Here is a 25,040-nt window from a genome sequence, read left to right as displayed (position 1 = left end):
TGTGTCCTGGACAGCTGCTTCCGGGTTCCGAGGTGCCCGCTCTGCTGCGCCGTGCGTGCGCACTTCTACCCTGGTTGGGGCGCTCGGGGCTCGCGGCTGCACCATGGACATTAACCAGCCCAAGCAGGAGCACCTGCTGGCCCTGAAAGGTACGGGCGCCTTGCCTGGCCGGGCCCTCAGCGGCCGCTCTCACCCGGCTGGTCCCTGAGCTTGGGAAGTGCTGAGGGCCGAGCTGCTTTCCCCCGGGTCTGCGGAAGGACGGGGCGCGCCGCGTGACCGCGTCTCGCTGCGGGGAGCGCGCGGGCGGGCGGAGGACGGGGCTGCGCGCCGGGCCTGGCGGGGCGCTCCGGGCTCTGCGCTGTATTTGCGGTTTGCAGACAGGCTTCAGCACTTCTAACTTTCTTTTTTTTTTTTTAGTTGATTTAAGATTTTCTTTGTAGTCCCCTGATATTTTTTTTTTCCTTTAATGGCTTTTTCCCTCGGTGAACAGCCGTTGGCTTGCATTTTTGATTCAGGAAACACGGGTATTGAGAGAAAAAAACTAGTAGTTCTTACAGACCTAGAGCTGATAGAAACAAAAATAATCGATAGGTTTCTATAAAAAAAGCTGGTTGTGCCAACAGGCACTTGGGTACCATCAGGTTAGGAGCTGAAGCAGTGAAAAACCTGAATCTAGCTGCCTCTTATTGCAGTCAGCAGAAGTATCCACCTTCTTTTTCTTGAACAGTGCTTGTTGGAAATAAGCATTGCTATTGAGGTGGAATAGGGAACAGTTAAAACCTTAATTGCATGTGTATTTTAAGTGAGTGAGATGGCTCAGTTATGTAAAGCAGTGCAGGTGCATAGATGATGTTAGACTCCATCTTCTGTTTGTTTAATTGCTTCACAGTGTTTTTTGAGAGAGTTCAGCATCTCATAGTAAAATGTATTAACCATAATTCAGAGATCGGCAACCACTTTTTCATACATGTGCACAGACAACAGCTAAGCCAAAATGTAAGAACATGGAATACTGTCAGCTGCCATTATCAGAACATTTTGTTAGTAATTTATACAAAGGAACATGTTGTATGGCATGTCAATCTGTTTTTGCGATAAATCAGTAGGATCCTTGGGCTCGTATTGAATTTGATACAGTGCCCATGCACAAAATATTGACAGGGACATGATTAAGCAATTTGAAATTTTAGTGACTCCAACATTATTGTATATTGCTGATGTCTGATGGAGAACCTGAAATGATTGCAAACTTGATAAGCAGAGAGGGGAAGCTTGAGTGAGAGTGCATGTTATATATGCTTTGTGTTAAGTCTCATAGTCCTGTTTGTAGGTTGTTGTTTGTTGTTTGTTTTTTTTTCCCTACTTTAATTTGGTCTTTAAATGAAAGAAAGAAGTTACTGATATTTTTAGAGTATAAAATCTGTAAGGACTTACTACTTCTGAAAGAATGGCTGCATGTATTCCTTGGAAGTTGAATGACTATGAACATTATATAAACTGGGAAAAAAAGCAGACCTTAGTCTGTTTGGACTTACCTTTTAGTGTCAACTTTAAAAACTGCAACATCTGTCAGTACTATTTCAGGAAGGTTTCTGTAATACATCGTATATTCTGTAATTAATTTATATGCCTTGGCTTAGTCTGTTAAAATTTTTGGGGAAAATACTTCAAAAATAAATATTTGATTGGTGGCTTTGCTGAAATAGACAGTGGTGGTGATGTGTCTTATTAAAGATGATATTTTTAAGAATTATTTTACTTCATGCTTTGATAGTACACTTAAAGTTCATAAAGTCATGTGAGTACAGAATCTTTGGAAAAAGAGAATTATGCTTGCCTTAATACGTAAGAATTAACATTTGAGGTCTTCTCAGTTATCCTTACCCTACTGATCACAAAAATGTAACAAGTGGCAGGTGGATGGCAAGCATGAAAAGGTTCCAGTGAAAAGAATATCGTTGAGGAAGGACAGCATCTATTAAACTGCGTTCTTGTGGGTAATGTTCAGTGTACTGAAATTATGCTGGTGGTGATGGAACACAGTTGCTGTAGTCAGCTTGAGTAAATAGAAAGGTTAATGTACATGTCTGGCTTGTTTTACCACTTGTTGCTTTTTTTTTTTACAGAATATCCTAGCAATGTTTTTCTTAATTTGGAAGTGTCTTATTTTTTCATAATGCTTCTGCTTTAGGTCCCGTTTCCCACTGATCTTTGCAGCATGGGGCAAGGAAATTCTTGTAAATAAGATGTTTCAATCTAGACTTATGAATCCTCATCAAGAGACTATTCTTGTAATTAAGAATAACTGGATTGCTACTGCACAAGCATGGAAGTGGTCTTACATTACCGACCACATCAGAGAGATCTGACAGAACTGCACAAATTTGCAGAAGCGGCAGTGAAGGAGCTTCCCATTCGTCAGTTACCAAGATTCACACCCTGGTTTCCAAATGATTTGTACAGACTTCCGCTCAAACCCAAAAAGCAACCACCTGTTATTTCTTCTGAAGAAGCAGAAGAATTGAAACAACTTACTACACCTTCAGAATGTATTGTAGAATCTCCTAGTTATGACTGCACAAAAAATCTCCTTGAATTTCGGTCTGATATGAATCATGGGCAGACTTTAACCCACACACAAAATGGCCGCAGGCAAATTAACTTGGAAAATCAAGGGGAACCAGCATCTTATGAGAAACAGAAATTGAAAAGGTCTTGGAGTGTCTCTCTCTGTAGCCCTAAGCTTAAAGAAAAGATTCTTCCTCTATCTCAAGAACTTCAAAACAATTTGGAAAGACTTAAATTGCATGCATTTTATAGAGCAAAGTGGACAATTGAGCAGTCTAATTGTAATAACCAGAACTTGGAGGACATCTGGATAAAATTGAATAGACTGATCAAGCAGAACGAATTGCCATCTTGCAATGCTACTATCCAAAGATCTTTGGGACAGATATGGATTTTCTGTGATATACTATACTGTGAATATATTAGAAATATTCTTAGGGAAAAGCTGAGCCTTACTGATAAAATGAATTTGCTTGTACATAAATTTGGAATTATATTTAGTTTGTGATTGTAACATAGTTTTGTAACAATATTGTTGTCTGAAGTAGTTTCAAGTTAGCTTAGTTTTTAAGGAGCTTAAAATACACAAACTTCAGAACAGCGGATGAATTAATTAAAAGAAAATAACTGTTACTTTACTACAGTTTTCAAGTTGTAGTAGTGTATTTAAGTTTATTTTGTTGGGAAAATCGTGAATGGGTCAATGAAGATTAATACATTTGCCTCTCGCATTCACCTGCAACATGCATTTGTTTGATTTAGTACAGTATTGTATTTTTTCTCTTGTCCTTTGTCTAAAGGAAAAAATACTTCTGCACTTAATTTCTCCAGGATATTCCCTTTGGAATTTTGCTTGTTTTTCTTCATATGATAATGTTTGAAGAATAATAGTTTATTGTGGACATTGCATACCTCTTTGTAGTTTAAAACAAAGGATATTGAACATTGACATGCATTTTTAAACTTTGGCTGAAAGCAGAATGTTCTGTATTATTATTTGGTGTATTTGTGGGATTTAATATTACTGCTTAGCAAAACTGATGTGACAGATAACTAGTTGTTGCTATTAGTAGTAGAGCTTATGTAGCCAATTTACATCAGTGAAATTACTTCTCTGATCTTAAAGATAATAGTAATGAAGTTACTTTGTACTGTCAGAATTTTTAGAGATACAGTGTACTAAGATGCAGAATGTTTTATTAAGTGTTAGAATCTGAGGAAAAAAGCAAGAGATAATCTGTAATACTACAAGAACAGAATACTTTAGTAGTCTCATTAAATACAATAATCTACATATCTTGATTTGTGCATTTTGACTTCACTCCTTGGTGTATATTTTTTAATTTTATTACTGTTATCTTTATTTTAAACTTGAGCTGTAACTCTTCCATGATAAGTAGTCGGTTCTAGTTATATAAGCTTATTGTAGATTTGAAGACAATTAGGTAATTGTCTATAATACAATCCCACTATATTCTTTAAATAAACTTAGGACTTAACTAAGAAAACATTCCTTGGTGGTAGAAAGGCTTTGCAAAGAGATCATGACAAATTAGAGTGCTGGGCACTCACCAAGTGCCTGAGTTGTAATGAGCAAGTGCCAGTTTCTGTGCCTGGAGCATACAGAATTGTGGATGAGCAGCCCCCATAGAAAGGGATTGTGCGTTGTGGCTGATGGCGAGTTAAATCATGAGGCAGCAGTTTGCCCTGACAGCCAAGAGTGGCATCCATGTCCTGGTGTGCAGTAGGCTCAGCACTGCCTGTGGGTGAGGGAGGGGTTGTCCTTTCTGTTCCGCACTGTGCAGCTTCACCTCCAGATCTGGGTGTGGTTTTCGCGCCACAATATATGAAGGACTTAAACCTATTGGAGAGTGTCCATGGAGGACTATGAAGATGGTAAAGGGACTGGAGGGCAGGGGGTATGAGGAGTGTCTGACGCCCCTGAGCATGCTCAGTGCAGAGCAGAAGAGCGGAGGGGAGGCCTGGTGGCGGCTGCAGCTCCTCACAGGTAGCGGAGGGCAGCGCTGAGCTCTGCTCTGTGTGACAGCGACTGGGCCTGAGGGAACGGCATGGAGCTGTGCCAGGGGAGGGCAGCTGGGAGTTGGAGACAGGGTGTGCACCAGAGGGCAGAGGGCAGTTAAGCAGGCTGCTCAGGATAGTGGTCATAGCGGCAGTCCCGCTCAAGGACCATCTGGCCAACACTCAGAGGCCGGGTTTGAATTTTGGATGTCCCTGTGTGGAGCTGGGGGCTGGACCCTGTGACTTTTGTAGATCCTTTCCAACTTGATACTCTACAATCTGCCAAAACTTGGAACAGAGATCAGTGCCACTATTCAGTTGTAGTTGTCAGGTTTCTGCTGCTTTCTCTTAGCTGGCTTATGACCAATGATACTCACTGTGCTTGACTACACCACAGCTGGAGAACTAAACAGTAGTAAATGAATGCAGCATTTAGTTTTTCTATAAAGCTATTTGTTTCGGGTAGGACCAATGTAGAAGTGAAGTAAAAAAATTCTACTTTGAGCTATCTAGAACTGCTTTGTTCATACGCACATGTGATTTAGTACCTTTTTCAGTTCCTATGTTGAATCCGCTTCTCTACTTACTCTGTTTTGTGTATTTTGAGGCTTTTTGTTTACCGCATGGTACAGAGCCTTCAGAGGTCATATTTTTAGTCTTTAAACACACAAAAGAGAATGATCTGAAGTTGTTGTTGTTTTACATTTGAAAACTAAGATTTATTCATGTAAATACTAGCTTGTATAGGTTTACTGTATGATAGTATAAGTTAATGTGAACCAGCCCAGCCCACTACTATATGAAAGGAGTTGAATATTTTTATACAGTTGGAAATAGTGAATGCTGAGATGGTCTGTAAGTAGTACAATAAATGTGAAATTGCAGTACGTGTTTCAGTGCAAGGTTGTTGTTTAACATCTTGTATTCAAAAGAAATATCATGATTTTTTATAAAATAAAATTTTAAGTTTTATGTTTGGTAGAAGAAAAAGGAATCAGTGCACTTTACATATTCAGATCAAAATTTGAGATTGCAAATGCTAAACTTAAGTTTTATGTTGATGCATTCATATGAAGCAATAGGCAAGGTGTGGGCACTGATTAATATTAGTAGGGAGGAAATTTGTAAGTTCAAGAATCTCAAATATATAGTGCAAATGAAAATCATGTGACCTTGAGTATTCTGAGTTACATGAAGTTAGAGAATCGCAGAATGGTTTGGATTGGAAGGAATCTTAAATATCACCTAGTTCCATTCCCTCGCCTTGAATAGGAAAACCTCCCACCAGACCGAGCTGCCCAGGAGCCCATTCAGCCTACACTGAACACCTCCAGAGATAAGCAGTCTGTGCCAACGCCTCACCATCCTCTGATTAAAGAACTTGCTCAGAATACCTAATCTGAATCTGCCCTTTTTTAGTTTGAAACCTAAATTGCTAATTAATTAATTAGCAATAATAACTAATTGCACAGTTTATCACTGCATTCCCTCATGGAGTTCCTCTTAAGTTTTCTTGTAGCTCCCCTTTGGGTACGAGAGGACTTCAGTCAGTTCTTCTTGGAGTCTTCTCCTCTCCAAGAGAGAAGAGCTCAACTCTCATCAACCTCAGCTCTCTCTTTCTATCTTCATAGAAGAAATGCCGTTGAAAACACAACCTTCTTGAAGTAGAGTTTTGTTTTTTTAATCAGAAGATCTTGATGATTTTGATTTTATTGGTATTGATGAAAGATTTTATAAGAAGATCCTTGAGTTTTTTGGCCCTTTTGCTGTTGTATTGACAATCTTGGCTCCTTACTTCAATCTTGGCTCCTTAATTCTATGTATATCATATGTATATTGTGGAGATTAGGATATAAATTGTGTTGTGTCCTGATATTTATGGCTGCTAAAATCCAAATAAGTCATTGTGTTCAATTCTGTGGTATCTAGAGTCACAGAACAGACATCTAAGCAGATTTAGAATGGTCACACAGAATGAAGCTGGTACACTCCTTGTATCCACAAAACACATAGTACAACATTTTAACAGAAAAGATATATTCAAATTTAAGATAAAAAATGATAGACATTATTGTCAGAGAAAGCAAGAGGAACCATTTTCACCACCCGTATGCTTGGATTAGAGTAGCAGGGAATTTATTCTGTTGAAAATGACCAGATGGGCTAAAAAGATCTTGACATCGTTTGAGCTGAGATTTGATAGTGTTTGTTTTCATTAGTTCTTTTTTTAATGGAGAGCATGACAGAACTGTGCTTAAAACAAACAAATAAACTTGTCGATTGACCTATGTTTTATTTTCTGCTTTTGCAGTGATGAGGTTAACAAAGCCTACCTTATTCACTAATATTCCAGTGACTTGTGAAGAAAGAGATTTGCCAGGTATGTTTTATCTACTAACTGATCATTGTGCACTGTACAGTTAACAAATGTACAGTTAACAAATGTGCAGTTAGAAGAGTGGTGTGCTTGGGATGGTATTTTACAAGTTTATAGTTAAAAAGATTATTGTGGTAGAAAGAGACAATCAAAAATAAATGGAATGCTCACCCTAGGCTCAAAGTATAAAACTCCGACAGGAGGGATCTCCAGGAAAAGATCCTTCCTCAGTAGCAGTCAGCCCTTAAACAGGGTCTAGGAGAGGTGCAACCAGGTTCCATCCCTTCCAGTCACACAGCTGATTGCCTTCACTTGTGCTCCTTGGGCTGACTCAGTACTTGTCTCAGGTAATCAGACAGTGGTTCAGGCCATGATTTAGCAGTTCCCTTACAGTAAACACCTATTGCTAGGGTTAAGCAGTGCATCTAAGATTTATATGTGAAAAGAATTCTTCTGAACTTCTGTAGAAAGTAATCTGAAATGCTACTATGTTTTGGTTGGTATTAGGTATAGGAAAATACCAAGATGCACTATGCAACTCTTCACCTAGAGCTTTGAAAACTTAGTGATTATATTGTGAACATATGAACTTGAAATCTGAGCACTTAAGACACTATCTCTACAGTTGTTACTGTGAGGTAGGGAGCATGCAGTTATTTTAACTGGGAAAGAATCTCTAACAGAGAAAAATATGTAATTGTAGAAAACAAAAGGTTGTTGTTAATATTTTTTTTATCTGGAGAAAATGCTGCACTAATTATAATCAATGTGTATGGGAACTGAACCTCTGATTGATCACCTGAAGCGAGCCATGAGTCAGCCACAGGAGCACAGGTGAAAACAATTCACCTGTGCTGCTGGAAGGAGTGGAGCCTGGCTCCACCTCTCCTAAACCTATTTAGATCTATTTAGATCTATTTTATTTCCCCCTGGCTACCAGGGGGAAAGAATCTCTTCTGGAGATTCACTGTGCTGGAGTTTTGTAAGTGAGCCCAGGATACGGGTTAGCTTTCTATCTATTCTCTTTTTGTTATCATAATCTGCTTTGCTGAACTCTCTTGTTTATTTTGTAATTATAACATCTTAATATTCATTGATATATATTATACAACATATTGCAATGGAAATTGAATCACAGCAGAATCACATGATCGTGTGCTTGGTGTATGGAGGTGAAGTATTGCAAATTCCTGGATTACCCCTCAGTAGTAGTTGCAACTTAGATGTATAAGAAAAAGGGAAAGATCCAAGAAAAGAGACCTGTGTAGAAATGCAAGGCAGTCTGGAGAGAAGGGAAATGGGGCTAATCAATTGTTACGTTGTCGCAGTTCAGCAACAAGAGGCCTCTGTCATAGGAAAGTCCTTTATTATTCTTCTTCTACTACATCTACTATATTCACCCAACACAGCAGCACACACACACATATATATATATATATGATTACGTATATCTTGGATACAACTCAACAGTTTCAAGGCCTCCCTAAGCAACCATATCTAATCTTACATCTTGTTTCTACGTCCAGTGTTTCTTCTTGATCAAAGCCTACAGTTCCCTATTGTAAAAGATTCCCACCCGTGACCACCACCTTAGCACAGCAGAAGCAACAAACACGGTAACTAAGCAGACCTTGCTTTTGCCGTTTCAGCCTGTGAAGCCCATGGCCTCGTGGAAGTTAGGCTAACTGTGGATCCCCACGGGGATGGACCCCCAGCAAGCTCCACGTAGTCCCCTTCATTACGTGGCGTGCTCTAGTTAGACAGAATATCCCTTAAGATTTAATAATAATTTGAGAATGCCTTTGAGATTGTGCTGTTCAGTGTAATTGTAAAAGCCTTAACTTATAAACAAGCATATATACATGTGTTTTGTCCCTAAGTAAGTTGGTTGTAAAACAAATATATTTAACATAAATTGAGAAGAAAAAAAGAAGTGTCATATCCTAAATGCAGATGAAGCCTTTGACTTGACTAGTACTAAGATGTATGCAATCTGATGTTCTACAGGTAATCTATTTCACCAGCTCATGAAAGATGATCCTTCTACTGTAAAAGGAGCAGAAGCTTTGATGCTAGGAGAAATGCTGACTTTGCCTCAAAATTTTGGGTAATGTATATTAAGTATATTATATTAAGTTCTAGGATTTGTTTAACATTTCTTACTTGCCTTTCTATGCAATAAAATATTCAATTATTTTAAAACCATTCTGTGACTCGATTTTGAATGTGATGTAATATATAAATGTATATTGCTTAATGTTGTGTATAGCCTGATTGAATGTATCAGGAACAGTAAGTGGAAAGAAATTTTGGTAAAGTCCTGATGTAAAATGCTGCTATAAACCACAGCTTATGCTGATAGATTTTATTGCAGTGACTTCTGTAGTGTTGTCTATTATTTTGTACACAGTATTGTTTTTGTATTCTTATCTTGTAAAACTTTTGATTGTCTTATTTTTTTTTGAAATTTGCTCTTAGTAGGATGACGTTGAGAAATATGGGTGTGAAATTGCCAACATATTCTAAGGTTTGATTTGGCCACCTCCCTAGCTATTCTGAAATTTGAATCCTATAAACAGTTCTGTTTCCTTCTGGATACTACTAAGTATAAAAATTAACCACAGCAAATGGACTTCCCCCAGTGAGCCTGATGACTGTTGCGGTGTAGTTTCAGCACTGTATTTCTTCACGCTGGACTTAGTATTGTGAGTTTGTGAGCCACTCATAGGACTTTCACAAACTACATCTTTCTAGCATTTTAGGAACTGGAGATAGTAATCAAAGTTGGCAAGGCTAATGATCAGCTTAAAAAATATATATGTTAAAAATGGAATTTTGTGAATTGTTGTTTTTTTTGTGTGTTATTGTTGTTGCTAAACATATATGTATATTTTTTAAATGCAGAAATATATTTCTGGGAGAAACATTTTCCAGTTACATTAGTGTACATAATGATAGTAATCAAGTTGTCAAGGACATACTGGTGAAGGTATGTGAAATCTATATACTCGGTTTGTTAAAAACAAACAGAAGATCTTGATTGTTTTCTTGCAATATTAGTGCATTTAGCTTGTTTTATACACAGACTGTTTATTTCTTTTTTGATCCAGAAAATATTCCTTGCAAATGGAAACAAAAACAAATGAAAATGGAAGTGAGGATAAGAAATATTTTAATACTAGAATTAAAAAACAAAATGAAATTGTATTAAAAAAATGGATAATCTGTAAAGCTTCTCTGGAGAATTAGTGGCAAAACTTCCAAAGCCAAAAAAACCACGTGTTCTTTTATTTGCAATTGTTATTTTCAGTTATGTAGTCAAAGCTAGTCTCTTTATAGCATATATTTACTTGTGTTTTCCTTATGTTTTGAATGAGTTATTTCCTGGTGCATCATATTTTGCATTTCTTGTTGAACAGAGAATTGCATGAGAACAGAAATTTTAGAAGTTTATGGAACTCAAGAGTAAATGGGAATTTTATAAGCTACATATTGAAGGATTAGATTTGTCAAAGACAATTTCTGAAATACATGGAAGCAACTTATCTCGCAATGAACACAGTTGTGCTTTATGTATAAAAATGTGCAGGATAAAACCCTCAGATACTTCTCAGCCTAACTTATTTTTCCATATTTTACCTTAAGCAGCTGTAGAGTTACCTGATGCTTTGTTTTTCTGTTCTTAGGCTGATCTTCAGACAAGTTCTCAGCGCTTGAACCTGTCAGCTTCTACTGCTGCAGTGGCAGAACTTAAACCTGACTGCTGTATTGATGATGTGATTCATCATGAAGTGAAGGAAATAGGAACGCACATGTAAGGTTTTAAATCTTGGTGTTTTTATCTGTTTTTGATTTATTTTTAAACATTGCAGAGGTATAATAAACAGTGAAACTGCAGCATGTGCCTGATATTCTATGCCTTCATTAATACAGTACAAAATTTAATTATTTTTTTCTAAATATGTCCTTTAGCTTAGTTTGTGCAGTAAGTTATACTACGCAAACAGGAGAGAAGATGTACTTCAGAAAGTTCTTCAAATTTCAGGTACAGTACACAGTATTCTACTCTATTTGTACAAAATGAATCAATCTGAAAAAGTAATGTTAAAACAGTTTATGCTTCAGAAGTATTTTTACATGCTGTTATATATTTGACACTTGAAATCAAATGGATAGAAGCTATCACTTCAAACTGGGTGAACTGATGGTTTATAATTACAGCGCAGCTAAAGTTTTCAGAAGTTACAGATACTATTTTTTTCATTGATTGGTAATGAAAAATCAATTTCCAATCTCTTTGTAGCAGCCATTTTTATGATTTTTTTAAAACATATTAAGTGTTGTTCAGTCTGACTTTGACATATCTAACTTGTGAGTTTAAGTTATAAAAATCTGATTTTTCTCTTAGTGTTCTTAACCTTTTAAAACTGGAATAGAGGGTTTTTTTTTAAAGGAAGCTAAGAAAAGAATTCTAAATGTGCTATATTTTACTAATGTCAAAGGAATTAATTGATAAAGTTGAAAGTCTTCATTCCACCACACAGGTACCAAACTTGATTAGAATAACTGATGAAAGCAGGAAATCACTATCATCTGGATTGATTTTGGTTGGAAAGTGTATTTTAGCTGTGTATTTAATGGGTGTTGATTTACTGTGAAATATATTAAGACTTGCATGATTGTGGGATAACAAAGAAGTATTGGGTGGCGTGTTTTACTTAATATGTTTTTGGCTACTCTTATATAGGTTCTGACAGTACATGAGCCAGACCTGTGGCTTATCATCTATGTCTTCTCCAGATTGCACATGATCTTATTGTACACTTACAGCCCTGTACTCAATCTGATTACTGCAGACAATATTATTTTGGTCTTTAGAAGGCTAAATTGCCATCTGGTACAGACAAAGAATATCAGTGTGTGCTATTAGTATCTGTGGGCCTTCCATATGTGCAGGAGAACAAATGTTCCCAGCAAGACATTTTAAACTTGTTTCCTTCTAAGTATAATACGTTATTTCTTTCAGATTTATCAGTGTATTTCCATTTTGTAAGTATTAACTGCTTGGAGTTGAAGACACTGATTTTATGTGCAACATTTAAAAACCATTGCTTTGTTCTCTCCTTTTGTCATCAAATTTTTCACTGTTAATTTATGAGATTTAAAATATCTGGTGTCTATTCTTTATTTACCATCTTAGTAGTGTTAACAGTTGTATTTTCAAGAAGGAAGTCATGGCTAGTAATGGTTCATTGCTTAAGAAAATCACATGTGTAGTTCTTTCATTTATTTTTAGAGAGGTCCTCAGCAACATTTGTTTGGTGCTAAATGCTTAAGGGCCTTTTAGATTATTCTTGTTCCCCTCTTGAGAGCAAGTGGAGACCACTACAGGATGCAAGGTGGATGTAATGTTATTTTAGAGACAAAATCTGCTCACTACATCATATTTGTCTCATTTCATAAGAGGATGTTGCAGAGTATTTGTTACCAATATGAGAAGACTACTCGGACAGTAAGAAAGCAGCTGGGCTGGTAAATAACTAGCAACTAGCATATAGCAAATTCTGAGTTTTTAGATTATTCTATTGCATGTTTCTTTATGCACATGTTCTGCTTATGGTAAAAAAAAAAAAAGGGGCAAAAAATCCAAGAATACCATCAGCATCAAATCTTTGGTGAAGATTTACTGCTATAAACAGTTTGTACTAATGATGTCTGAGAAACCAATAGTCAACCTGTCTTTTTTCCATTTCACTCAGGTACTCAAACCACTAGATGTGAAAACCAAATTCTACAATGCAGAGGTAAATGTGAGTTATTTGTATTTAGGTTTGTTTTGGTTTAGTGTTTATTACTTCATTTTAGGTAGTTAGATTAAATTCAGAGACCTTCTTAATGATCATATTTATATGCTGATGAGTTTATGTAATGTAAATTAAAAATAGATGAATTCATGATGGAACGAAAAGAAATGGCATATGTAAAGCAAGCATGTAAAGAATTTGATGTAATTGCTGAAAATTTTTCATATTTTCTGCTGTCCTGTGAACTCAAATAATTGCATTTACAGATTGTATTTTTAGGTTGATAGATTACTTACAGTAAGGGGAGATTAATTGTATGAAAAATAGATAATAGTTTACCACGATAGGAAAAACAAATTTTTCCCCAATGTAAATATAACCCCTCTGTTACCTAACTTCATTTTCAGGTTTTGTATCAGTTATGCATGGCACTTTAAAACCTTGTAATTGCAAATATTTATTTGGATGTATACCTAAGTATCTCTTTTTGGCTCTTTACTGGTAGAATTCTAGTTGAAGGTAGCATTGATAGTGGAAACTCCAACAAATTACATAGATTATTCTTTTCAATTGTAGACTTTCCTTGTAGGCATATTTATTGTATAAAAACCGAGTGAAATTGCGGAAAACTCTTTGCACTGAAGAATAAATGGAAGAAAAAAAGACAAATGTGGCAATCTGATAATAATTTGTGTTAAGTAGAAAACATTTTACTATCCTGTTTGTTCTTAATGGAGCAGATACATGCTAGGAATTTGCAGTAGAAAAGCAGAGTGTCTCAAAATCTATTGTCTTAATTGTTTATCTCAATCATATTTATATATGGGTTTATCACGTGCGATTATGGCTATACGGTTGCAAAAGATGTATTTCTGATAAAAATCAACAGAGAAAGCAGGAAAAATGACATCATGATTTTTGATCTAAAGATAAGGATCTTGGGTGCAAACATCAACTGTGTTCAGAGTTGCACAGGAGATTCCCCAAGATTTTCTGTTGTATATGACCAGCACATAGATTATAATCCATTTAATATAGCATGTGATTTATTTAGGGGAAGTACAGTTCGAAGAATTTAAATATCGTAGTACAAAGAAATGAAAGGTATATGAATAAGTGTATGTACTACTAGCTGAGTGCTTGAGTGCTTCATAGATCTAGCATAGATTCCAGTAATGGGGAATATCTTCAGAATTACATAAATAAGATAAATGTTGATTTTCTACATGAATCACATTGTTTCAGGTAGAAAATACATCGTGGGGTGAAGAGGGACAAATGTGTTAAACCTTATTGTCTCTCTACTTTATATGTAAATTTTGTTCTGTGCTGAAAGAATTCTTAATTTTAGGCAGACTTATGACATGTCATGAATACTCTTCTCTTGACTTTTTTCTTCTTTTTTTTTTGTCTGAATGGCATTGATGAAGTATAGAACGAAATATCGCCATCCCTCAGCTAGCCACCAATTCCTCATTAAAAATAAAAATTTCTGAGAAGTTGAGGTGTCTGAGCTGATGGTGGTTTTTGGTTTTTGTTTGTTTTGATTTGGTAAGCCACTGGGTTTTCGGTTTTTTATTTTGCTTTTTTTAATCCACAAAGGTTTGAAAAGGTTGCTTTGTTGCCTTTTGTTATTTCTTTCTGGGTATTCATATGACTTCATTACTTCAGTATTCATATGATTGATTAAAACTTCTTTAAAAAAAAAACAAAACTGTGGATAATATTAACTGAAGGATTTTCATTTACCCAGCAAACTGATTTTAATTTCACTTCTGAAAGGACGTTAAGTTCTGCTATGTGATGTAACAGTGAAAGATAGATAAATAAAAAAAGAAAGAAAGAAGAAATTGGATAAATGCTGTTTGTGGCACTACATTGCTATCAGAAGCACCAGTGTCTACATTCTGAATTTTAAGGCAGACTTCTCCTTGGGAGTAGAGGAAGATATGTGTAATTGCCGATTAACTAGAGGTATTTAAAAGTTAAGTAACCAGTTGAACTGTTAATGTTACTGATGAGATACAATTTCTAGTTTTATTTCATCTCTCTAGGACAAGGGATAACACTGAACTTAATCTTGCATGTTGCTCATGTTGCAGTAACACCCAAATCATGATGGTCACTGAAATTCGTGTATAAAATGCATGTCCTATCACCTTAGTCTGCTGCAATCCTGTGATTGAATTACCTGACTCAGTGTTTAGAAAGTCTCTCACTGGCTTTTTGTGCCTCAGAAAGGATCTGAAAAAGAGTCTGTTCCTGCAAACATTCTCAGGGAGGCAAACATACAGATGCTTATGAAAATAAGGTTTTCACTTGAAGTATTTTTTTTGTTTTGTTTTAATGAAGATACCCCTCCCAAAAGATATTTTTTCCCATTTAAATTACACCAAATTTTGTTGCAAGCTGTAGTATTGTGTCTTGGCTAGAACATTTTAAAACCTGCTTTTTTCTTTTGAGACTTTAAATATATGGATACTTCAAATTATCTGTGAAATGACAAGGACTGTTTTTCCATTTCCTACTCAACTCATTGCATGGATTTAAATTAAAAGCATATTTTAAAATTGCTCCAAAACTGCTTTTTTTTGAATATAATTAATTTATTCTATCATGCCTTACATGTGGCTTGTATGCCTTAGGCTCTGTTTTGTATTGGTTCTGCAGCAGTTAGTAAAATCTGAAGCAAAGCTAGTAAATCATGTAACAATACTAGCTACCACTTAATAGAAATGTACTTGTCATCTTTGTTTGCATCCATTTTAATTTACATTTCTGTCTTACTAATGCTCTTGTGTTTAGATGGTACAAAAAAATGCAGAAATGCATTTTGTTTGAAAGTTAGCCTCCTTTTTCTTTAACATTTAACCCTAATTTCTCTAATGTGTTCTTTTTTATTTTCCCATTAGAGTGACCTCAGTTCTGTGGTAATTTTTATTTTTTTTTAATAAATCTGTATGCTTTTTTAATTGTCTGTCTGTCTCTGTGCTTGTTGTTGACACTTTAAAACATAATGGAAAAGCAATGTTTGTTCTGCATATCATGAACTGATGTTTTGCCATCTGTCCTGCATACGTACAGCTAATCTTTTAAATGGTTAGCTCTTTCTTTAATACCCATTGTTGAAACTGAAAGTTGGTAATTTCAAATTCTCATGTGTGCTATTTTGTAGGACATATCACAAAAATTTGGTGAGATGGAAGCTTTCTTGTTAACTGGAAAAGGGGATTTGTTATTTAAAAGTGAAAGTTAATCTCCTTTAAAACATTATTAGTTTTGAACCATGGGAGTGTAGATTTAACAACAGCACTACTTGTGTAAGCTGTGACAGAACTTTTCCCATCCAGTTAGTGGAGACAGTGGGTTTGAGGAGAGAGCAGCAGCTGGATGTTCTTTCTTTCCTGAGCTGGAGCCTTGCTTTCCAACTTCAACTGCATGTAAGAGTTGATGAGTTAGTATGGTACTCCTGCAGTCTGATTTCACTCCAAGGTGTGTGTTGTACTAAGGCAAGCTGCGTTCTGGTGAACTACTTTAAGGTGTTTTTTATTTTATTTTTTAAAAAACAGCTGATATTTATACAATTACATCTAGGGATAACATAAAGCTAACTTGCTTTTTCATTATGCTGCTTGCTTTTTCTTTTCCCTTTCAAACTAGCTCTTCCAAAATTTCTGCCTATGGTTGCTGCGTTAAAACAACTAAAACTTGGGTTAATGGAGATTTTAAGCAATGGATTTATGGGATATAAACAGTGTCAATTTAAGCAACAGTCAGGTGGTGGTTGTAATGAGTGCCTAGAGCCATGTTTAATTCAGGGGTATTTCCAACTCTTGGAAGTGCAAGGTAGCCTGTTAAGCTTGCACAATTTCCATTCCTCTATTTATGTGATACAGGCATAACTTGTTTGTAAGGCACAATGAGTTGTTCCATTACTAGTCTGCATTTCTCCTTCTAACAGAGTTCCTTTTGAGAATAACGTAATTCAAACATATTCTGTAACTTACAAATTGAGCTTCTCCAGCTTGTTTACACTGATTTAAAAAAAAAAGGAAGCTTTTATCCATTTCTACATGAAATACATCTTTTAGATTTATCATACATTTAATCTAGTTGTTACACAATTTACTGGTAACTGTCTCGTAAATGCAGATTTGATATATCCCCCCCAGCACATATTCTTTTTTTTTTTTTCTTTTTTTGTAATTGGCACTTCTTCAGGGACTTATGAGTCTGATAGCCTGAGCCTTCAGTGGTTATTCTGCCATCAGGTTTAGAGCTTCAACATGATTTTAATGGTCTGCATTTCCAGAGAAGCAGAGGCAAAAATCCCTCTGGTTTCATGAGTTTTTTTTTTTCCCCAGTATATTCAGTAAAACAGTCTGTACCTTTCATTCTGCACTAGAACATCTTGAGGCATTAGCTTCATTAGTACAGATATATCTTATAGGAGGCTTTGAAAGTTGAGCACCCACTAAATTGTTAGATGTAGGTAATGCTAGTGACCATTGGCATGATGAAGCTGAGTGAAAGGGGAAGCTGTTTTACTTTTTAGTTGACACACAAATGTTTCAGAATAAAAATCTCAGAGCATGTACGTGAGCTGTTATACTTTAGTTCAAGCAAAACATGCACACTTCCTTTAATTGTTTTTATACAGCACTAGTAATCTGGCATGGCATGACATTAACGTGCATTGGAATTCCTTATATTTTTTTAATAATTTGGATTATAACTTCAGTTGTTACCAAGTTGATGAAAATCTTGGGAAGTGGCAATCTGAAGTGTTACAAATAAGCAGTAGCTAGAACATGCAAAAATTATCCCACATCCATTGTTTGGCAAGATACCTGTTCACTAACACTGTTGCTCCTATTAATGGTAACTGGGATTAAGGTTTTTCTTGCATTAATTACTTTGATTTGCAGGCATGAACTAAACACACACGACTTGTTTGTTTGTTTTTTTAACAATAGGACTATATATTATTTTAATATTAGCAATTACATTTTTGTGATTTTGTTCTTTATTTTTCCCTAGACAGACGAAGTGTTTCTGGAAGCTCAGATTCAGAATATCACTACCTCTCCAATGTTTATGGAGAAGGTTTCTTTAGAGCCATCCATCATGTACAACGTTGCAGAACTGAACACAGTTGACTCAGCACGGGAGAGGTATGCTCAGACTGAGGAAACATTGTATTATGATTTCATGAGTTGTAAGCATTATAATCACTGAGTTGCCTGTAACTGTAGGAGTGCACTTATTTGCAAAATTAAAAAAAAACAAATTCCTATTATGTATTCAGCTTGTTAGTTTTCTTTTTATAGAAGTTATTTTTAAAAACTTATAAACAAATCTCTGTTTTCACCCTCAAATAATAGCATGAATGCATTGAAAACGTTTCAGTATATATTTCATAAGATCTAGCACAGGTATGGTTCTGACCTGTCTGTTCATAGATGCAGGAGCTTTCCATCCTCGTTTCTTTCTAGTAGATGCATATCCATTTTCAGTTATCTAGTTATAATTTATCCAACCAGCAGTTAAGGTGAATCAGTGGAATTCCTTCACAGAGTCTTAGGCCACAGGTGTTTGTCATGCTGAAATAAACACCAAATAGCAGAAGAGCTGTGTACTGTTCTCTGAAATTATTGTGGGCAGAAAAGCTTGTAGGGTGGATGTCAGATTTGGCTGCTTGCAGTTTGCAGTTGCTTAGGTTTTTTGGAAGAGGTGTACTTTGTGTGCTCTATAGTAGGAGTTAAAATGAAAATTCTGTTTTCTCTTCTCCTTGTCTGTCAAAGCACTTGGCCACTAAAGGGGAGTGCTGTTCATACAAAGTGTTTTTATCCAGTGTAACATTTTTTGTCTTGAAACTGCAATCATGAGCTTGTAAAACTGAGAGAGCCTGGAATTTCCTGGAAAGGAGTCAAATAACAGTTTATATATTTGGAATGACTTAGTGTGAATTGATTTTTTGCATATTGAGACTTAGTGAATACCATGGCTGAAAGGCAGTTCTGCACTCATGGATCCAATTCCACTTTGTGACCATTGCCATCTGGAATCGTAGCGATTAAGAAAATCTTAAGAGAGCTAGCAAGAGTGGTAAAGAGAAGATTAATGAATGAAGAGGTTGGAGAGGCGAAACAAAGGGTTCCTTAAGTTGCTGAGGGGGCTGTGAGTCTGTGAGGTAAAAACTTAAAAGATCTGTGTTTGATAAAATAGAAAGTATTGTGAATACAGGAAATGGAAGCATGGCAATTTCTTCTGGGAATTAGTTTGAAATAAACTGGACTTTGGTAAGCGGAATAAGTTCTGTATTTCTTACCAGTTATATTGATATAGTTCTTTACTTCTCAGCATGAAATCTTTACTCTAAAATATGAACACGTTGATGATGTCAGATTTGTGATCTGTAGAAGGGATTGTTTTTCTTAAGGGTATCATACTTACATGTAAGCTTTACCCATGTCCTGAACCATGGTTCTCAGTATGTACCTGCTTCCCTTTTTCTGATGCTTGAGAAGATGATTAAACTGTTATTAGAAAATGTAGTTGTAAGAACTCTTGAAAACTGAATTTAATCCTTCTTTATTGTTGCCCTTGCCTTCATGTTATGTGATGATTCCCTATTGTGTTCATTAAGTAATGTTTCAGCATGTTTCAAGTACAAAGCTTAATTTTTTGTTAATAGCTTCATTAAGTAACTGTTGGCTTTTTTTTGCAAAATTTTCATTTGCTATTTTAATAGCCCATGAATTAATGTATTCAGTTCTGCAGATTGTTACAAGCAACCTGTTTTCTGTTGTTGTAAAATCTCTCCCTCCAAAAAACAAACAGTGGTTTGGTAGGTACTTCGGAGGTCTTTATCTATATATGGTCCTTAAGAGTTTATTTTCTGGTTTATTTCTTTCCACAAGTAAGTTCTAAGCTCCTTGGATTTATTGGTGTGAAGAATTGTTTATTTCGAAGTACTAGTTATGCACAGGGAATCTGAATTACAGCGATTGCTTTTTCTGCTCTCACCTAGCTCTCATTCAAATTAATGTGAAAACAAAGCAATCAGAGATTTAAATTTGTTTCAGTACCAGTGTCTGCCTCTTCCTATATCAGTTACCCGGTTTCTGTATTCATGTGTTTGTATCTGTTTCCTGGAGTTAAAATAAACAAACAAACAAACAAAAAACACCGAAACAGCAACAACTACAGTAACAACAAAAACAGCCAAAAATCCAAAACTCATGAAAGAATACAGCTGGTTTTGCATAGTTTGACCTCTGTATCTTTTAATCTGTGAATATCTGTGCAGAATTGAAAGGGTAAGTTAGTGTATGTGTTTAAGGCAGATAGAGCATTGCTATAGTTGATTTTTTTTTTTTTTTTTTTTAAACAAAGCTAAATCTGTATACAGTTCTTGACTAATGAGATTAAATTAGCTTTATGGACACAAGTTGTACCAGAGGAGGTTCAGGTTGGACATAAGGAAGAACTTCTTCTCTCAGAGAGTGGTCAGGCACTGGAATGGCTGCCCAGGGAGGTGGTGGAGTCGCCGTCCCTGGCAGTGCTCAAGATGACGTCTGGATGACATGCTGTATGGTAGGGGTTAGTGCTAGTGGTGGCAATGGTGATGAGGAGATGGTTGGACTGGATGATCTTATAGGTCATTTCCAACTTTGTGATTCTATGATTCTATGAAAGTTACCAGCACAATTATTTGAATGTTGAGATGCCAGATAATAAACAAAGTGGATTTCTATCTCAGTTCTTTCTGTCTCAGCTGAATCTACTTTCTTACATCTAAACGTGGTCCTTCAGTTCTGCATACATTTGAGGAGTGTTTTCTATTGTGAATATATAAAAATGTGTGCTAGTATCGACTACATTGCCACATGCACAGTAAAAATGGGGAAGGAAGGGAAGAAAGGTTGAGTTCTTATTAAGACCTCCTAAAAATAACTGTTTAAAATGAAGGAATAATGTTTTTTGTTCTAGTGAGTCAACTTTTGGCTCAAGAACTTATTTACAACCTATGGACACACGTCAGTATTTATACTGCCTGAAACCAAAGCAGGAATTTGCAGAGAAAGCTGGAGTAATAAAAGGTGTCACTGTGATTGGTAAACTAGATATCGTATGGAAAACAAATCTAGGTGAGCGAGGAAGATTGCAAACCAGCCAGCTTCAAAGAATGGTGAGTCTTTAAGCATCATTTTAATTTAGTATCAATTTTAAGGCAACTCAATGAACAGCTGAATAATAACTTGAAAGAAAATTCAAGCTTCTTACTTTCTGGACCTCGATCTGAATTCATATAAATATATATGGGAAAGTTATTTAATATACTCAGCATATGTTTGGTCTATGAAGTGTGGGGAAAAAACACTAAACTGGAGTTTTCATTTTGATCATGTGCATGACTGTGTTTTTTTTATCTCATTTTCCTGATTGTTTGTTCTCTGGCACATAAAATGTTTTTTCTTCTTTGTCACTGTGCTGAACAATTTAACTTAATGGCTTGTGCACACATTGCTGGAAGCAAGTAGAGGATAGCAAAATGTATCAGAACAAAATGAACTTCTTGGTTGCCATTTGGCAGGAAGCTGAAAAGCACTGAAAAAACAACTCCCGCTTGAACAGTTAACATACAAAATTCTTCTCCATAATTCATACAGACATATTAGTTTCTATGAGTTACAATCTTTATGTGTAGCATATGTAATACTATGTATGTTTCAGATTTGCAGTCTTGATTCAGGCTATTTTTCTGGTTGATTTATAAGTTGTTCATGAACTTTGAGGTTGTGATTACTTTCATTGTCTCATCTTCTAAGTGCTGTCAGGTTAGTTGGTGTCTAAATTCCACTCACCTTTCATCACTTTACTCCTAATCCATTTAGTAATCCAGTGAGCATTTGTTTCCCTTGCAAGCCCCAGATTTTACCCTTACTGTTCCTTTATGTCGTTACTTTGGTCCAGATCAGGAATGCATTTTTGAAACAATTTATTGGATGTTTCCTGCTTAAAATAATTTCACTTGGTTTTGGAGTGGTCTTGTAATTCACAGACTATGTTTTTTTCTTGCAGGTTTCCAAAGTTCCATTGTTCTACTGATCTGAAATTCTCTGTTTTGACACTGCTCACTCTAATGTCCAATTTAATAGGTGTTTTAAAATGTCATCTGTCTTCAGTCTGTAATGAGCCATATATAACTAAAAGCTGTTCACAAGCTGTCAGGTCACTGACTTACTGTCTGGGCCTCATTGGGAATACCTTTTAAGCTGTAGATGTAGCACAACATATCAGCAGAATTTGAACGTATGTCTCAGCTGCGACTTGTTAGGCAGAATTAAATTTCCTTCATTTTTCCTTTGTAGTTTTATCGTTTGTGGAGATTGAGCTTAAAGATAAAAGGCTTTAGATTTTCAGTCAACCCAAGTTTGTAGTAAGTTGAGTATTCATTGTGGGTTTGTTAGTAAATCATATGAGAAGTGTTTGGCTCTTTACAAAATACAGAAAAGTATTAATGCACCATTCTATCTGGTGGCAACTAATTATTTTGGCAGATGTTTGGAAGACTGAAATAGCAAGAGAATGCACCGTCTTATTCCTTAGGAACAGTATTTCTTCTAAAGATGAAGAATACTGAAGGACTAATGCAGGAAAACTATATTACCCATAGCATCTCTGATAACCATCTGATAGAGAGGTCATAGAAATGAATGTTAATCAGGAACAGTGTATGAGTATTGGAACTCAGAGTGAACTGGCCGAAAAAATACTAAAGTGCATATTGTTCCCTGTAAATTAATTCATTATACTTGATGCAGATCATCCTGTCTAATGAATTGTTAAATCTATCAGAAAGGTGATAATAGTGGGACACTGAGCAAGAAGAGACAATCCTCTTCACATCCTGTTGTTCTAAACCTGTTGTAGTAAATGAAAACGTGAATAGTAAAAACTCCAACTTTGCCAACCAGCATTTGAGAAATGTGCATTCTTATACTTCCCCAGGCTCCTGGTTATGGTGATGTAAGGCTTTCTCTGGAGACAATACCAGACACCGTGAATTTGGAAGAGCCTTTTGATATTACATGTAAAATAACAAATTGCAGGTAATGATGTCATGTGACTCTTGTTCTTCCTGAGTTGCTAAGTTGTGGCTAATACATTTTTCAGGGCATTTCTCCTGAAACACTTCAAGCATGGATTTTACTTTGAATACCACCTAATTGATGGTTCATTACTTTAAACATCTTTTGGATTCCAGTGATTCTAAATAATTAAATATATCTTCCATTACTATGTGTTGATACTATTCTAATCAGGAGACTGTCAAAAATCAGCAGTGGAATTCTGCAGAATTGGCTGCAGTATCATGTAAGATTTCACAGTTCAATTGCATATTCTTAATTCTTTTACAGAACTAGTGCTTACTTGTTTTGCTTTTTTTTTTAATTACACATAATTTATCAGAATAAATACCATTTATATCAAGTTTGATTTTACTGCTAATTCAGTACCACCCCTGGAGTGTCTCCTAAGCATTCTCTTAAGTGGTCTTCTGTGGGTCTTTATCCATGTTTTGACTTGATTTGTATTTACGCTGTGTACTCCAGTAGACCTTTATTGTCTCCAACAACACTTTTGTAAAGCAATTCTAAATAAAATTTGAAGCCAGGAACTAAAGCAAATGCCTGGTCTGCAGGTACTGCGCACTGAAAAGGTGAACGTTATTGTCTTCTCCAGTTAACTGAATCCATGATAGAAAAGTCACATTAGCCAAGGCTGCGTTTAAATAAATTATTGCACATCACAGTAAATCTTATTTGCTGTCTTATAATTATATGAATTAATTTTAAGTGTTTCATTAATAACAACCTAAATAATAATCTAGCTGTTAAATATTTGCAGTCATTGAATGCTCAAAAAAAAAAAAAGTCCACAGGTTTATTTCCATTTTTCAATTTCCTCTAGCAGTGAAAGGACTATGGATCTGGTTTTAGAAATGTGCAATACTAATTCCATCCACTGGTGTGGAGTTTCAGGAAGACAACTTGGAAAATTACACCCAAGTTCCTCTCTCCGTCTTGCACTTACGTTATTGTCTTCAGTGCAGGGATTGCAAGTAAGTCAGTGGCATGGATTTGTTATAAAATACCTGTTTTATGAGTTTAGTAATTCTTATAACGGGTCTTATAATTTTTTTTCCTTTCTAGAGTGTCTCTGGCTTAAGGCTTACTGACACATTTTTGAAGAGAACATATGAATATGATGATATTGCACAAGTCTGTGTTGTTTCTTCAAAAGTCAAACAAGAAAGCTGAAGAAAAGTTTTATTTCTGCTGTTTGTTTTTTGGACCAACTTCTTGTGTTTTTGCAGTTGAATCATATTGTGTGAAGAGAAGAAAAACCCCGATATACCCGTAAGCACAAGTTGCTTATTTAATTTCTCTCAGCATCTTTCTGAATGTTTTAATATCTCCTGAAAAGATGCATATGCATCTTAATGAAAATAAAGCCTTTGAAAAAAGCGTAGCTCTAGCAAATTGTATTTCATTAAATGTGTTGGGTGAGGGTAAGGATTGACACGGAGTTTCTTTGAATCTACTTATTTAAAATAGCAGTGCATTTTTTTTATTTTAATTATCCTAAACATTCTGAAGTTACTAAATTGTGGTTCTGATTTTAGTGTGAAGGGCTTAGCCTTCCATAGACAAGTTCCAGGATTCAAATCCCAAAAGAAATACTTCTGGGTGTCTGGAGTAGCAGTACACTTGCATGGCATGTGTCTAGCCATGAGGTGAAGGGGAGCACCCAGCGCTGTTGAGATGTCCATCAGGTGGAGAAATTTCACTGTTTTGTGCTTCCCTGCGATTGCAGGGCATGTTGTGAATAGGAATGCTATCCTTCTGTTACAAGGGAACTAAAGACTGAGGTATTTTTGATTGTTAAACTGAGGTAGTGTGAATTATTTTTCCCATGCTAGAAAGCAGTGGCAAAATGTCTACATTAACTAAAATTTTAAGAAAATGAGAAGAAAATTGTTTCCTAGATCAAGGTCTGCAAAGCACATGCACAAAGGTCTTCAGGACTCTAAGCACTAAAATATACTCTTCCCTAGCTGTGTTTGGACATACCATTGAAATCTTTTTTTAAGGTTGCCAAGTTAGCCGTTTAAACTAGGAGTATCAGCAAGCATCTTCTGTATTAGTGGTGTTTATGCATCCAATAGTGAAGATTCTCTTTCATAGTTCGTCAAACCATAT

General features: G+C 35.8%; 2 protein-coding genes across 5 annotated transcripts; both read left to right on the top strand.

Moving 5' to 3' along the window:
• The first annotated feature begins 32 nt into the window (after positions 1-32).
• TRAPPC13 (trafficking protein particle complex subunit 13) lies at positions 33-24,309 on the top strand. Of its 4 annotated transcripts, none has more exons than XM_052670455.1 (13): positions 33-149; positions 6,899-6,967; positions 8,972-9,071; positions 9,869-9,953; positions 10,651-10,778; positions 10,937-11,009; positions 12,724-12,768; positions 15,681-15,698; positions 17,809-17,942; positions 20,764-20,962; positions 22,786-22,886; positions 23,752-23,899; positions 23,991-24,309. In XM_052670455.1, the coding sequence occupies exons 1-13, from the start codon at positions 104-106 to the stop codon at positions 24,096-24,098; spliced, it is 1,254 nt and encodes a 417-aa protein (XP_052526415.1). In that variant the 5' UTR covers positions 33-103; the 3' UTR covers positions 24,099-24,309. The 4 variants fall into 4 exon arrangements, with proteins under 4 accessions (XP_052526415.1, XP_052526414.1, XP_052526417.1 ...); XM_052670454.1 differs by having other exon boundaries at positions 23,749-23,899; XM_052670457.1 differs by lacking the exon at positions 15,681-15,698.
• On the top strand, positions 35-3,864 carry SHLD3 (shieldin complex subunit 3). The gene is made up of 2 exons (XM_052670477.1): positions 35-149; positions 2,192-3,864. The coding sequence occupies exon 2, from the start codon at positions 2,327-2,329 to the stop codon at positions 3,074-3,076; it is 750 nt and encodes a 249-aa protein (XP_052526437.1). The 5' UTR covers positions 35-149; positions 2,192-2,326; the 3' UTR covers positions 3,077-3,864.
• Positions 24,310-25,040: the final 731 nt, after the last annotated feature.

This window comes from Tympanuchus pallidicinctus, unplaced genomic scaffold (genome assembly GCF_026119805.1).
Source record: "Tympanuchus pallidicinctus isolate F22 unplaced genomic scaffold, pur_lepc_1.0 scaffold9, whole genome shotgun sequence".
In the NCBI taxonomy this organism is placed as follows: domain Eukaryota; kingdom Metazoa; phylum Chordata; class Aves; order Galliformes; family Phasianidae; genus Tympanuchus; species Tympanuchus pallidicinctus.
The sequence above is the reverse complement of the archived record's forward strand: the minus strand, read 5'-3'. Positions and strand labels throughout refer to the sequence as shown.

What these genes read in the sequence shown, in the direction of transcription:
- SHLD3 (XM_052670477.1), top strand. Translation starts at nt 2,327, where the DNA reads ATGGAAGTGGTCTTACATTACCGACCACATCAGAGAGATCTGACAGAA.
- TRAPPC13 (XM_052670454.1), top strand. Translation starts at nt 104, where the DNA reads ATGGACATTAACCAGCCCAAGCAGGAGCACCTGCTGGCCCTGAAAG. An exon ending in GAAAGTTCTTCAAATTTCAG is followed by an intron (nt 11,010 to 12,723) that starts GTACAGTACACA and finishes CATTTCACTCAG; the next exon opens with GTACTCAAACCACTAGATGT. An exon ending in GTTGACTCAGCACGGGAGAG is followed by an intron (nt 17,943 to 20,763) that starts GTATGCTCAGAC and finishes TTTTTGTTCTAG; the next exon opens with TGAGTCAACTTTTGGCTCAA.